The following is a 13,475-nucleotide window of genomic DNA, read 5'->3' on the forward strand; positions in this document are numbered from 1 at the left end:
ACTGGACATGTACAAAGCAAGCTTGATGCTCTTGAAAATGCATCTCATTTCCAAAGTGGGACGGGCTTAACTAGAGGAGGGAACCAGAGTCTTCAGTGGCAGCGTGTCTGCATCCATGTCCGCATCCACAGAGACGAGCTCTCACTAGGGGACTTCCTTCCACATGAGACATTTAGGAAGACATCTGGATCACACTCAGGCATGAAGCCCACCAGAACACCTTTTTTATCACACAAGCGCCTTTGGACTTGATCCCATTACTTTCTCCATGAGTTATTTCAATGTGTTAGTGCAGCCACACATGCTCTACCCCTGGGAACACCTTCTTCACCTGCTCCTTCAATTGTACACAATCAAGAAGAGCCTCCTGATGGCTGCAGGTGCACCTGCCCTTCCCCACATGGTTGAAGGCTCAAGACAGTCACTCTGAAGTGAGTGGTCTGTACCTCTCCCTGAGGACCCACAGTGCCCATGTCCCAGGCCTGCCCTGCGCTGCTCCCAAGGCTGATGCTGCAGATGGGACTCTTCCTCGGAAGCCCATTTCCCAGCAGCGCCCCTCGCGCCCCTCTCTCCAGTGCGAGAAGAAGAGCAGCAGCACAGCGGGAGTCTGGTTCAGACGAGGCACAGGCCTCTAAGCCACAAGCAGAAGGCAGGCTTGCCTGGCAGAACCTGCTTCCAGGACACGGCACTCACGTCATTCAGGCTTATCATGCCCACGGGTCTCAGCAGCGTGTCCTCCAGGCGGCCGAGGGCTTCTGTCCAGAGCATCTCCACCAAGCCGCTCACCTCCGGGCTCAGGGAATTTGAGTTTATTACCTCCTCCAAAAGCAACTGCAACCACAGAGAAACACCCACAAAGAGTTCATGAGTGTGCCCTTTTAAACCTGAGATGAACAAAGGTGTGAGAGGAAACAGCCCATGTCATCCCAGGAGAGAGTGACTGTTAACGCTGGGCCCCTCCCAACTTGTCCCTGCTCCTTGTCCTCCTCTCTCGACCCTCTTTTACCCTCATGCTGTTGTCCCTCCTGCCTTTTTCTGCACCCTGCAATTCTTTAGGCCTGCTGTGGCATTAAAGATCAAGTGGCATTAAGGGTTTGAGGACCTGGCCTGGCTCCTGGCCTGGCTCCCAGTGAAATCTCTGGGAAGCTGGAAGGTCTGTGACTCGTCCTGGGACTCACTCCCCACTCGACTTTGAGCCTCTCTGTGGGCCCCTCTTCCTCTCTTTTAACTCCTATTCTCGTCTCTTGCCAGCTTTTCATTTGTCATGAAGAAAACATTTCTGTTTAATCTATTTAATCAGTAATACAGAAGAATATGTAGAAATCAAGCTTACTGCTTGCAGTTTTTCAGATGCTAACTGGGTTGCTTCGGGTGTAAAATGTTCTCTCAGTAGAAAGCCTTGTTTCTTCAGTTCCTCAATATAATTCTCATAGTATTCACTTGCGTCTGCAGAAGTTTTCTTCACAGAGGACTGCTTCCTGGTCTGTAAGTTACAGCATGTAGCAGTGTCAGGACAGGAGCTCACAGAAGCCTATTAGCACATCGACCTTTGCTGAACACCAGCCGGGTGCCGCGGTGGGGGTGGGGGTGGGGGTGGGGGAATAGGGTCACAGACATGGCGCTGCTGCCAGTTTCCTGCTGTAACGGAGCTGAGAAACTAGTATTTCAAGGAATTACTTAACATTTTTAATTCTTGACAAAACAGCCTAAAACCTGCAAGTTGGGGGGAAAGTTTGAGAGGCAAGTCAAGTGGGAAAGAAGGCTTTCCCACTGGACTCACGAAAGAGCCTCAGGACACGTATTCAGAGCCCAGAATCTGACCTTACACACCATCCTACCCTGCTTTGAAGTCTGGCTTCTTCTAGCCTTCCAGAAATGAGAAAAACCGGGTGAGGCGAGGAAAGAAAAATACCTCAGAGATGAGGCATTGTTACAGACAGGCACAGCCTAAATCAAAGGACTGGCCTAGCCAAGGAGAAAGGGAAAGGTGCTGGCAGGTCACACAGACAAAGGCAGAGGCAAACACTGTGGTCACTCCCGCTGTCCTGATGGGGTGTCTGTCCTCCCCAAATCCTGCCCCATCCCAACCTCAGTGAACATGGAGGGCTTGCCCAGTGGGGATGTGGAGACCCTGCAGGCTGTGCATGAGGGCTGGATCATATGCGGCCAATAACCCTGCCCCACTGGCCGCAGGACACATACTATGTCCATGTCACTCCATTCAAGCAGGGCAAATTAAAAACAAAGATGAACAAGGGCCAAGATCCAATAAAATAAATTTTTACAAAAAAAAAAATAAAAAAAGGTAAAATTTAACCTAATTTTGGAAGATTTCTACCACAATGGATTAACAAAGGACAAGGGCCAGAGAAGCTGTCTGTCTCATCAGGGAAGGTTATACCCGTTGAGGGAACAGACTCACCCAGGAGCAGAAGGGCCAGGCTGGGGGAGGGAGGCTGGGAAAGCAGAAGCAGCTCTGACACATTCTACCTGGTTTTCAACTTGATTTTTACTTACTTTTCACCCACATACCTAAATTCTCCACAAAACACGGTCTACATTTTTGGGTAGGTTAACAACGTCTTTCTCCTTCTTGGACACACTTGACCTTGGGTTAATCTTTTATGTCCTCATGGAATCTTGACAGGTGTGGGATACCAGCTGTAATATTTGGCAGAACTACTTGGGTAATGGAGTCCCATACCAGGACTGGAGGTCAGCAGTGTACACACGCGACAGATGGCCAGCCTGAGCCCTGGGCCCAAGACTGTGTAACTGTCTCCCTGCCGGGCATCAGGAACCCAGGGGCATCACCAGCAGTCTGGGACCTGAGATGTCTCCTTCCTAGACGACAGCTGACCCCTACTGTGGGGAATGGGTGAAGTGGGGGTGTCCTGAGCCCGAGAGAACCACTGTGTGGTCACTCGAAAGGGAGCCTGTGAGCCTCTGGTCAGTTAGTGTCTCACAGAAGACTCTGACAGGGCTGCAGGCTTTACTTGGAACTTCAGGTGTAGGCTCTGGGTTGTTTTTTTCCCTACCTGTCTTAGGTCAGAACCCTGCCCTTGACCTGACATTGACCTCGAGAAGGTCATGGGCACGGGCAGCCCCGCTTGCTGTCCCTGAGCCCAGGCACTTCACACACATTTCAGTAGCAGCTGAGTCACGGCGGGGGCGGGACCATGATTTGCTGTCCCTCCCAATTTCCAAGGGTGGGTGTGTTGTCTTTTCACCTCACACTAGGAGTGGCCTCTAGGCACCTCCCTGGTACAGAGTAGGTGTTTAATGAAGTGAGTGAAGGGATCCAGTGCCAAGGTACAAACATTAGGAACGTTTCTGTAAGTAACTCAGAGCAGGAGCAGGAACCCGCACCCCAGGGAATGTTCTCCTGGCTCCTCACCTCCATATCCCAAAAGAGCACCTCTCCACTTTTCAAAATGGTACTAGCTAAAAAGAGAGACGCTAATGGATTGGCTGGTTCAACTGACCAGTTTTTACCAAATTCGCTATCAACAAGGTGGACAATAAAAACGTACGTGTCACCACAAAGCCCTTACCTGGGTGCTGGTGGCCAGGAGGAAGTGTGTGCATATCAGAAAGCCACGCTCCCCAGGGCCCTGGAGGCAATGCAGCTCCACCACAGCGGTCTCCTTACCTCCCTCTGTCACAACCTGGAAAACACGTTGCTCTTTCATAAGCTGCATTCACTAAATAACAAACCACACATGCCATTTAAAAATGTTGATTATAAACCTGATACAAATTATATCATTTGCAGATATAATTTAGAAAGTAAATAGAAAATAAAAATCATCTGGAGTCCTACTACAGATATGTAATCATTATTATTTTTCTATATTTCCTTCTGGGATTTTTGTTATAAATATACATGTATATGTTTAAACCATCCCACTTTTCACATTTTCTTAATCACAGAGGAAATGTTATTTTCAAGTTACATTTTATTAAAGTATCTTAAAAATATAAATGGAGCATCATTTTAAATGCTACTGTTACTTTGCATTTATACGATGTGAGAGGAAAAGATTTTTGTTTTTCTTTTTAATGAAAAATAATGGAAATTCAACATAGTGTAAATACTTGGTGTGAAATCTACTCTTTTAAAATACAAGAAACTGTTAACAGAGAGGAGTATCTTCATTTTTTAATGTACATTTTTTAATGTAAGTTTTTGTGCTATTTATATTATTATATTTTATTATAAGCATGCATTTCTTTTATAATAAAAACACTAAAGTCAAACATTTTAAATGTGAAGTTTTTTACTATTAAAAATCAACTCATATATTAAGGAGTATTTATTCAGGAAATGCATAATTTTTCAAAAATGGGAAAATTATCAAACAGGAAAAATAATCAGAAGACTTCAAACAGCTTTGTTCCCTCAACTAGAAATTAGACTCTTACTTTTTCCAAGATGTTATATTTTGCAACTTCAAAATCTTGAGGAAAATGAGGAATTTCAACATCCTCTGCATAAAACCTGAAATTTATATAATACAATTTTAACATTAAAATGAAGCTTTAGATTAAACAGACTTTTCATAAAATTTTTCTTATAGCTCTCCTAATGCCATACAAAATATATTATAAGTTCTTAACACCTCCTTAGATATTCTAAAGATGGCAACAAGGTCCTGTGTAAAGATGGCAACAAGGTCCTGTGGAGAGAATGGATTGATCCCTTCTGTACACAATTCTAGAGCTCTGAGTGCTGTGAGTCTGCAGCAGAGGGCGGGGTGACATGTGTCAAAGAGATGGGGGCAGGGGAACCTGTGTTCACCCTGGGCTCTGGCCCTTGGAAGCCGGTCACTCAAGAGGGACCCATACCTCTCCAGACTACACTCAAGTCCTCTTTAAAATAAATTAGCTAATTGACAAAGTAATTAATTAAGGGTATCAGATTTCTCATAGTCTGTATTTTTATTTTTGATATTTGTTCTCTCTTGTAACATGAAGATTAACAATAAAGTGGGATCAACTATGATGTTTAAATGACACTGCAGCTGAGGGTATGTACACTTTAAGAGGCCATATAGAACTTTAGACTCATATAAGTCATTTGGGTAAGGTTGTGTTATTTCTATCTCTATTTATTTATTTAAAATATCAGTTCAGTTCAGCTGCTCAGTCATGTTTGACTCTTTGTGACCCCATAGACTGCAGCACGGCAGGCTTCCCTTTCCATCACCAAATCCTAGAGCCTGCTCAAACTCATGTCCATTGAGTTGGTGATGCCATCCAAACATTTCATCCTTTGTTGTCCCCTTCTCCTCCTGCCTTCAATCTTTCCCAGTATCAGGGTCTTTTAAAGTATCAGGTAGAGATTAATGAATGGTCTTTACTCTGAACGATGTTCAGGAAGGTAACAGAAAGAGCAGACTGCCCAAATCTCATCTCCAGTGGTTTTTCTTTTTTAAAATCAATCTAACAATTACATCTAGTCTCATATAATACTGATAAGATAAAAATAATTATCACTATGGTAAGTGAATAACTAAAAACTTAATAGATAAGCAAGATAAATTAAAATACTATAAAAATACTGATGTACTAATAGCATTTTAATATTGAGGTTTACGAAACATTTCACAAACTATGTCAAGTCTTAAAGATCAGAAGTAGATTACTTAGTGAGTTCAACAGTGTTCTCCCCTTCTGTGGAACTGTCCAGCAATGAAGAATCATTCATTTCCATTCCTAGAATTAAAACAAACAAAGCATGTTTAATACTCAAATATATATTACAGTTAGTTAACAATAAACCTTGCCATGCTGTTATGTTTTCTTAGGTGTCCTGAAATTAGCTACGGGCTTCCCTTATGGCTCAGCTGGTAAAGAATCCAACTGCAATGTGGGAGACCTGGGTTTGATCCCTAGCTTGGGAAGATCCCCTGGAGAAGGGAACAGCTACCCACTCCAGCATTCTGGCCTAGAGAATTCCATGGACTATACAGTCCATGGGGTTGCAAAGAGTCAGATAGGACTGAGTGACTTTCACTTTCACTTTAAATTAGCTATGGGCTTCCCAGGTGGCGCTAGTGGTGAAGAACCTGCCTGCCAATGCAGGAGACGTAAAAGACTTGTAATTTAGACTGTACTTTGTGAGGCTCACTTGGTTCTCCTGTCCTGGGTCTGGGGGCGCTGGCACCGTCCACGCAGCTCCAGTCTGCAGGCCTGATGTATGCTGCTGTGGGTGTGGATCAGCCCTGCCGCATCTCCCCTTCTCTGAGGTCTCACTACCTACTGCAGCAGAAGGTAACACTGAGGGTGGCACTACCCTGAAGAACAATAGGTGTTTTTTTTGAATGTGCTAAGGAACTTGGTGTCTAAATTACTGAGGTCAAATTTCATGTTTCAAGGGCCTGCAAAGACTCTCAAGTAAACACCCACGCTCTATCAGATGCCCAGTGTGTGTCGTGGCTGCAGAACTCAGCCTCACAATGAACATGCTATACGTTGTAGACAGGGGAAGGGGGGACGGTCACAGGAACTAAACTTCAGCTGAAAGAGGTTTGTATGTTGCCAGCCCGGTGCTGGATGTTCCAATTTCCAGAAGGATCTAGCGTTAAGACAACTTCAGGACCTAGAAGATACTAGCTGTCTTCTGCCTTTACATTTGCTATTAACATCATTGAAAAGAAAGCTATTGAAAGCGATACATTTTTCTTTGGAATATAAAATACCAGAAGTGATGAGCCAGACTTTGTGTATTATCTGAATGATGGGGTTTATGGTTCTTTTGCAAATAAACTGTCTAAGGACTTAAATACCATCCCGAAGATTCACAAGAAATACAAGGATGAAGTTTACAAGCAGCCCATGAGGTCCATCCTGTGATGAGCTTGATTAAACTGTGGAAAACTCTCTTCTTGAATATGGGAGGCTGGCTTTTCTCTGATAGCATGGAAGCAGACTCTTTCCACAAATTATCTGCTTTGAATGCTTTTTCAGAGCCAGCCATTTATCACAGGATGTCATTCAGTGACTGGCAAGAGGGGAGGATGCTGCAATCACTTTGGACACAATGATGAAAGCTCTTCTCTGTGCCTTCACCCACTCAGCCAAGCCTCCAAGACAACTTCTCCACTTCAACAGGCGTCAGCACTTTGTTTAGAAAGATCTGAAGTAGCAGGTGAAGTTTGTCTAGTCTACATTCCAGTGTGGAACAATGTGAACAATTTTATTCTGTTAATTCTCTTGCAAACAAAAACCATTAGTATTAGGTGTTTGGGACCAGAACAAACCAGCTTTCATCTATAATTCACTGTGGGTAATTGGGAGATTTAGGTAATGTGTTCAGATTTAAACTTGACACTTTGCCCTACCTTATATGCATTTAAAATTAAATATGCAACAAAATGGAGGATGTCATGGTGATGGAAGCCTACTCACTGGATTCCCCATTAAACAATTTATATACAAATAGTACAAGTTTTCATATTAAGGATTCACATTAAAAAATCTTGTAAAGTCAACATCTTTCACTAAGATGTATCAAATGTCAGTGGAAGACCAGTGCTGACTTCAGCAGATATGTTCAGTGTATATACAATGTGTAAATTTATGCTTTGAACAATAGTTTAATAAATGTAAAATTGCCTCATAGTATTTGTTGTATTTACTAATGCAGCCTTTGTATGACAATAAAATTTTGAACAGATTAAAAAATTACACATCAAGCTTTCTGAGATTACCAGTGTTTTTGTAGTCATTTTGAATCTGAGTGTACCAGACAGAATATTGAGAAATCTATTTCTATTGCTAAAGTAGTCTTTTGCCCTTCACTAGTTTGCTGACCCTTTTCTGGGATGACAAGAAGCCTGCTTAGTTTCATAGTATTTGGATAATCTTTTGTCAATAATATCTTTGATAAACCTAAATGTTTACTGTAGAAACTCTAATACATTAAGTGTGTATGCTCAATCGCTAAGTTGTGTATGACTCTTTGCAACCCCGTGGACTACAGCCCACCAGGCTTCTCTGACCATAGGATTTTCCAGGCAAGAATACTGGAATGGGTTGCCATTTCCTTCTCCAGGGGCTCTTCCTGACCCGGGGATCAAACCCACATCTCTTGTATTGCCAGGTGGGTTCTTTACCACTATCGACAGCTGGGAAGTCCCAAGGAAGCCCAATACATTAGGCAGTTGACATGAAATACTTACTAGAGCTGCTCCATTCTTCTTTGGAAGCTGATGTGATGTCCAGTGACTCACTGGGACCATAAATCTTTGTATCCAGCAGTCTCCTTTCTTTGATAGATTCCCATACAAAATCTGGGTTTGCAATAAGAATATGGTTCTTCTGAATAGACTTCAGCTGATACTGGCTCAGAACATCAGCATTGTCTAAGATTACATGTGTGCACTGAGAAAAAACAAGTAATTATGCATTAGTAAAAACAAAAATTAAATAAATTATTTGTACCTGTTTTTCACCCCATTGGTACTAATATTTCTCAGATTTATAAAACTCTTATGAATGACAATCTCTAGTTACATAAAAGTTTTAAAAAATCAACACAGTATGGATATGGGTGTACCATAATTAATTAACCAACTAACTACCTCATCATAAAAAGTAAAACTTGAAGTCCAGTTGTTAGACCCCAGGCCTGAAATGCAGGGCCTGCCCCTAGGCTGCGCTTCCCTCTGGGTCACTGGGGGAGCCGACTCCACCTGCCACTTCCTGGACCACAGCCCACAGGGAACCTGCTTGTTCTACGAGGCACATTCTGTTCCAGCCAGGAGGTACTGGGTGCTTCTCTGGCATTTAATACTTTGCCTGTGAATGTCAGAAATGAAATGTCCCAATTTGCCACCAGTTAGGCAGAATCACATGACTTTACCTATCTCACCATCTCTGTGGATGGGTGAATAATTCTTGCCTATTCTCAGTCCATTTTCTGGGTAGAGAATGCCAACATGGTCTCTAATTTTAGAAACTTTGCAATCTTTTTGGACATTATTTTTCAATATATATAAACATCTGAAATGTGCACACCAGGTACTATAACAAAGGAAGTAGTTTGATACATGACAGTGAGGAATGATCTCTCAAAATTGTGAAGTGGAAAAGTAAGTGTAGAATGTGTGTTTTCTGTGTCTGGGCTGAAACAGAGCTGTGTGCTCATGTGCACTCATGCGTCCTCGTGTGTGCTGTCTATGCAGAGAGCAGCTCCAGAATCGGGAACCATGGTGGGAAATAAGTTAAATTATTATTTTGCTTTTTAGATATTCTACAATGTGTAGATACTTCATATTTATTCAAAAATAAATTGATAGAATTATAAACAAATTAAAATAAATAATGAACGCCTTTGAACTGCTCATTTTACCCTTAAGGAAATAACTAAAGAAAGGATGGGACAGGAAAACATCCAGCACACCACTGTCCACAACAGTGAAAACTGGAAACAACTGCACACTTTCTCTTGCCTTTTCTGGCTTTCTCCTGCTGCCGATTTCCTCTGCTTGCCCTTCTAACCATGACTTACCCTCAGGTAACGCACAATGTTTATCATACAGTTGTCATAAAATTTGAAAATACCTGAGCATTTAATAAAAAGGAAAAATTTCCACCATTTTCCTTAATATCAGTTTGTAGTTTTCTCTTCTGTTGACGAGTTAAGTGCTTGACTTTCAAACAGAAGGTACAGTTTGCGAAGATTCCCACAGTCATCCTGTAGGAAAAAAAGTTTCAAGTCAGAGTCCTTAAGGATTCTCTTTCCAGTGAATACAGTCGACAGTGAATTTAGAATTGTTCTACAGGAAAACTGTGGGGCAGTTGGACGTTATTTTTTTAGGAAAGATATTGCAATCATGTTATAATCACAGAATCTGAACATTATCCAAATTTGTAAATTGTATGTTGGTTTCTAATTTTTGTGGCTAATACTGTAACACCCCAAGATCTTTTTGCATAGACTCATGATACTCATCTTAATGAAAATGTAGCATATTTCAGTTATAAATGGGTGTGTTTTAAGACAATGAAAGTGAAAGTCGCCCAGTTGTGTCCAACTTTTTGCGACCCCATGGACTGTATAATCCATGGAATTCTCCAGGCCAGAATACTGGAGTGGGTAGCCTTTCCCTTCTCCAGGGGATCTTCCCAACCCAGGGATCGAACCCAGGTCTCCTGCATTGCAGGTGGATTCTTTACCAGCTGAGCCACAAGGGAAACCTCAAAATACTCGAGTGGGTAGCCTATCCCTTCTCCAGTGGATATTCCCGACCCAGGAATTGAACCGGGGTCTCTTGCATTGCAGGCGGATTCTTTACCAACTGAGCTATGAGGGAAGCCCATTTTAATACCATAGAAGCATTTATTTTTAAATTAAAAACTATGATTATGTGACAGTGAAGCCATGAATTTTTACATATAATTCTTCTCTAAACTTAAAGAGACTCATTAGTTACACAAGTTTCTGTAAAACCATTGTGGGGAAAAAAATTTGAACCATTAGTAATAAAAATACTGTTATTTTTAGATATGACATAGAAAAAAAGAATTACTTCTAAGAAAAATAAACATATTTTTAACTGAAAGAACTTTTATGTGTATTTAATAATAAACTAATGAATGGTGAGATACTGGGTTTAATAGACAGTAGCTATTTGTCAGGCTTTGAACCTGGAGTCTCTCTGAGAGCTTGTCCACAGTGAGCTGGTACTTTCCAGAAGTCTGCGGGTCCCACTGGGTTGAAGATGGTCAGTGAGCAGGTAACCTCTCAGGATGGCCTCCCCCGCTGCACCTGCCCTTGATCGCTGGGTTTCCCTGGCTGGAGTCCCACCCTAGGCCCTCTGCTGGGCCGTAGTGCCCATGGGAGACCCAGAATGCACCTGTGTGCCAACGACCCCCAGTTTAGCACAGGTCTACTGGGTCTCAGCGTGGGCCCCTGACATGTCCAATCTCCTCCTGGCCAGCCCCCACCGGGGTGCGGTCCTAGGTCAAGGCCCCACTTGCCATGGGCACCTGCCATAGGCAACTGTTCCTGTTCCCCCCATCCCTGGAGCCAGGCTCCCTCCCACCCCTATAGCAACCCCTACCCCCCACAACCTCCCCTCACCCCCAGCAGTGGAACCTGTTTCCCTTTCCTGCCAACCTCTGCTCCCCTGTGCCTCTCATTCCTTCGCCACACTGAAGCATGAACCACCATTTTATTTTGAAAATTATGCTTCAAATGAAATTCAATTTTCCTGTCAGAGTTCAAAGCATGGCCTCCTCGCAGCCTCATCCTGGCCAAGGTGGTTTTTCTTCAGGTTGGCAAACCCTAAGGGCCTCCACACAACTGTTCCTCTCCCCAGGACCCTCCCACTGCCGCCACTCACACTGGTGTATCACACCCAGGACCTAGTGGTGTCTGCCCAACAATCAACAAACTAAGGCTTCACATTTCTTGTTTCTTACATGGTCTAAGATCTGGTTAAACAGAAGTGCCTGGATTTAACTCTGCCTTTCAGCGGCATTAATGTTTACTAACTCCATAACTTCACAGGTGTTGACTGTCTTTCACATGCAGATGGATTCATAATTAGCACTATGTACAAACAAGAATGCTGATAGATACTGTGAAAGATATGAGACTACGCTATTCAGGTTCATCCACCTTGCTCTCAGTCTCCAACACTGAGAACACTGTGTTGGCCAGGAATCGAACCTGGGTTAACTGCTTGGAAGGCAGCCACACTCACCACTATACCACCAACTCTGCACACGTGTATATAGCACACATGTATTAAAGAAAAAGCACCTGTGATCCCTCCATCCAGAAACAACCGCAACTGTTGATACTGCGATATTTCTTTTTGGTATTATTTTCCCCATATCATTACTATTTTGTACAGTATTCTTATAAAATGTTATTTATTCATATTGTTTTTTTAAGTTTATGGACAGTTTCTCTAACTTTTCATGAGAATTTTCCTATGGCACTAAATGTTCTTTGAAAGAATTTGTAGTGGTGCATAAGCTTTCTGTTATTTAACTCCTACTCTGTCATCAGGTATTTGGTTATCTAAAATTGTTCATTATACATTTTTTTTTCCTGTGTGGTTAAGTATACATGGGCTTTCCTGGTGGCTCAGCAGTAAAGAATCCACCTGCAATGCAGGAGACACAGGTTTGATTCCTGGGTCAGGAAGATCCCCTGGAGAAGGAAATGGCAATCCACTCCAGTATTCTTGCCTGGAAAATTCCACAGACAGAGGAGCCTGGCGGGCTACAGTCCATGGGGTTGCAAAAGAGTTGGACATAACTAGCACAAAGTATACCTAACCTAAAATTTACCATTTTAATCATTTTTAAAGGAAATCAACCCTGCATATTCATTGGAAGGACTGGTGCTGAAGCTGACGCTCCAACACTTTGGCCACCTGATACAAAGAGCAGATTCATTGGAAAAGACCCTTAATGCTGGGGAAGACTGAAGACAGGAGGAGAAAGGAACAACAGAGGATGAGATTGTTGGATGCCATCACCGACTCAATGAATGCGAGTTTGAGCAAACTCTGGGAGACGGAGGACAGGGAAGCAGTTCATGGGGCTGCAAAGAGTCGTGTCCGACTGAATGACTGAACAATAATCATTTTTAAGCATACAGCTCAGTAGCATTAAGTACATTCACACTGTGAAACCAGAATATACAGATTTTAAACATATTAATAAATCTCTGTCCATGGAATTCTCCAGGCAAGAATACTAGAGACTGTTGCCATTTCCTTCTTCAGGGGATCTTCCTTACCCAGGGTTTGAACTCGGGTTTCCTGCATTGCAGGCAGATTGTTTACTGTCAGAGCCAACAGGGAAGCCAGGGGAGGAAATGCCAGCTGTAAAGATGCCAGATTGGGTGGCAGTGAGCTTCCTCTGGTACAGCAGAGGCTGCATGGGCAGGAGAGAGACTAACACTAAGTTTTGTGAAACTTAAGTCTGGCCTTGACTCCTGTCTTCCTGCAGGTTCTGTCTGGAGTCTCCCTCAAACACCTGCCTCTTCTCCTGTGAGCAGTTTCCTGACAGACATACACCACCTGTCAAGATCTTCTTCTCAAACTTTCTCTACATGAACTCAATCTCACATCTTCATTGGAGACTGCTCTGTTGTATGTGAGCTCTGGGTGTCTTCTACCCATCAGGCCCAGTTCAGCTTCAGGTCTGAAGAAACTCTAGCACTCCCCTCACAAATCCTGTCTCTATCTAGAAACTATGGATGCATCTGGGAGCAAGAGGCTCACTGCCACCCAATCTGGCATCTTTACAGCTGGCATTTCCTCCCCTGGCTTCCCTGATGGCTCTGATAGTAAACAACCTGCCTGCAATGCAGGAGACCTGGGTTCAAACCCTGGGTAGGGAAAATCCCCTGAAGAAGGGAACAGTAAGAGTCTCCAGTATTCTTGCCTGGAGAATTTCATGGACAGAGGAGCATGGCAGGCTACAGCCCATGGTATCACAGAGTT

The 13,475-nt window shown here is 43.1% G+C and overlaps 1 protein-coding gene, 1 non-coding gene and 1 pseudogene across 5 annotated transcripts in view; 1 reads left to right on the forward strand and 2 right to left on the reverse strand.

Annotated features, from left to right (window-relative positions):
• Nucleotides 1-13,475, reverse strand: part of PARP4 (poly(ADP-ribose) polymerase family member 4) — a 74,935-nt gene that overhangs the window by 59,979 nt on the left and 1,481 nt on the right. For all 4 annotated transcript variants that reach the window (XM_042254928.2, XM_012184734.5, XM_060394506.1 and 1 more), the window contains exons 2-8: nt 9,571-9,703; nt 8,187-8,388; nt 5,649-5,718; nt 4,426-4,501; nt 3,555-3,668; nt 1,334-1,483; nt 694-831 (exon numbers count right to left, since the gene is read on the reverse strand). In XM_042254928.2, the coding sequence (XP_042110862.1) occupies nt 694-831; nt 1,334-1,483; nt 3,555-3,668; nt 4,426-4,501; nt 5,649-5,718; nt 8,187-8,388; nt 9,571-9,702 (882 nt within the window). In that variant the 5' untranslated portion in view covers nt 9,703. The remainder of the gene's footprint in view (nt 1-693; nt 832-1,333; nt 1,484-3,554; nt 3,669-4,425; nt 4,502-5,648; nt 5,719-8,186; nt 8,389-9,570; nt 9,704-13,475) is intronic.
• Nucleotides 5,841-7,145, forward strand: LOC114116711 (antizyme inhibitor 1-like; annotated as a pseudogene).
• TRNAG-UCC (transfer RNA glycine (anticodon UCC)) lies at nt 11,663-11,734 on the reverse strand. The gene has a single exon. It is a non-coding gene; the product is annotated as a tRNA-Gly (tRNA).

Source organism: Ovis aries, chromosome 10 (genome assembly GCF_016772045.2).
Source record: "Ovis aries strain OAR_USU_Benz2616 breed Rambouillet chromosome 10, ARS-UI_Ramb_v3.0, whole genome shotgun sequence".
Taxonomy (NCBI): domain Eukaryota; kingdom Metazoa; phylum Chordata; class Mammalia; order Artiodactyla; family Bovidae; genus Ovis; species Ovis aries.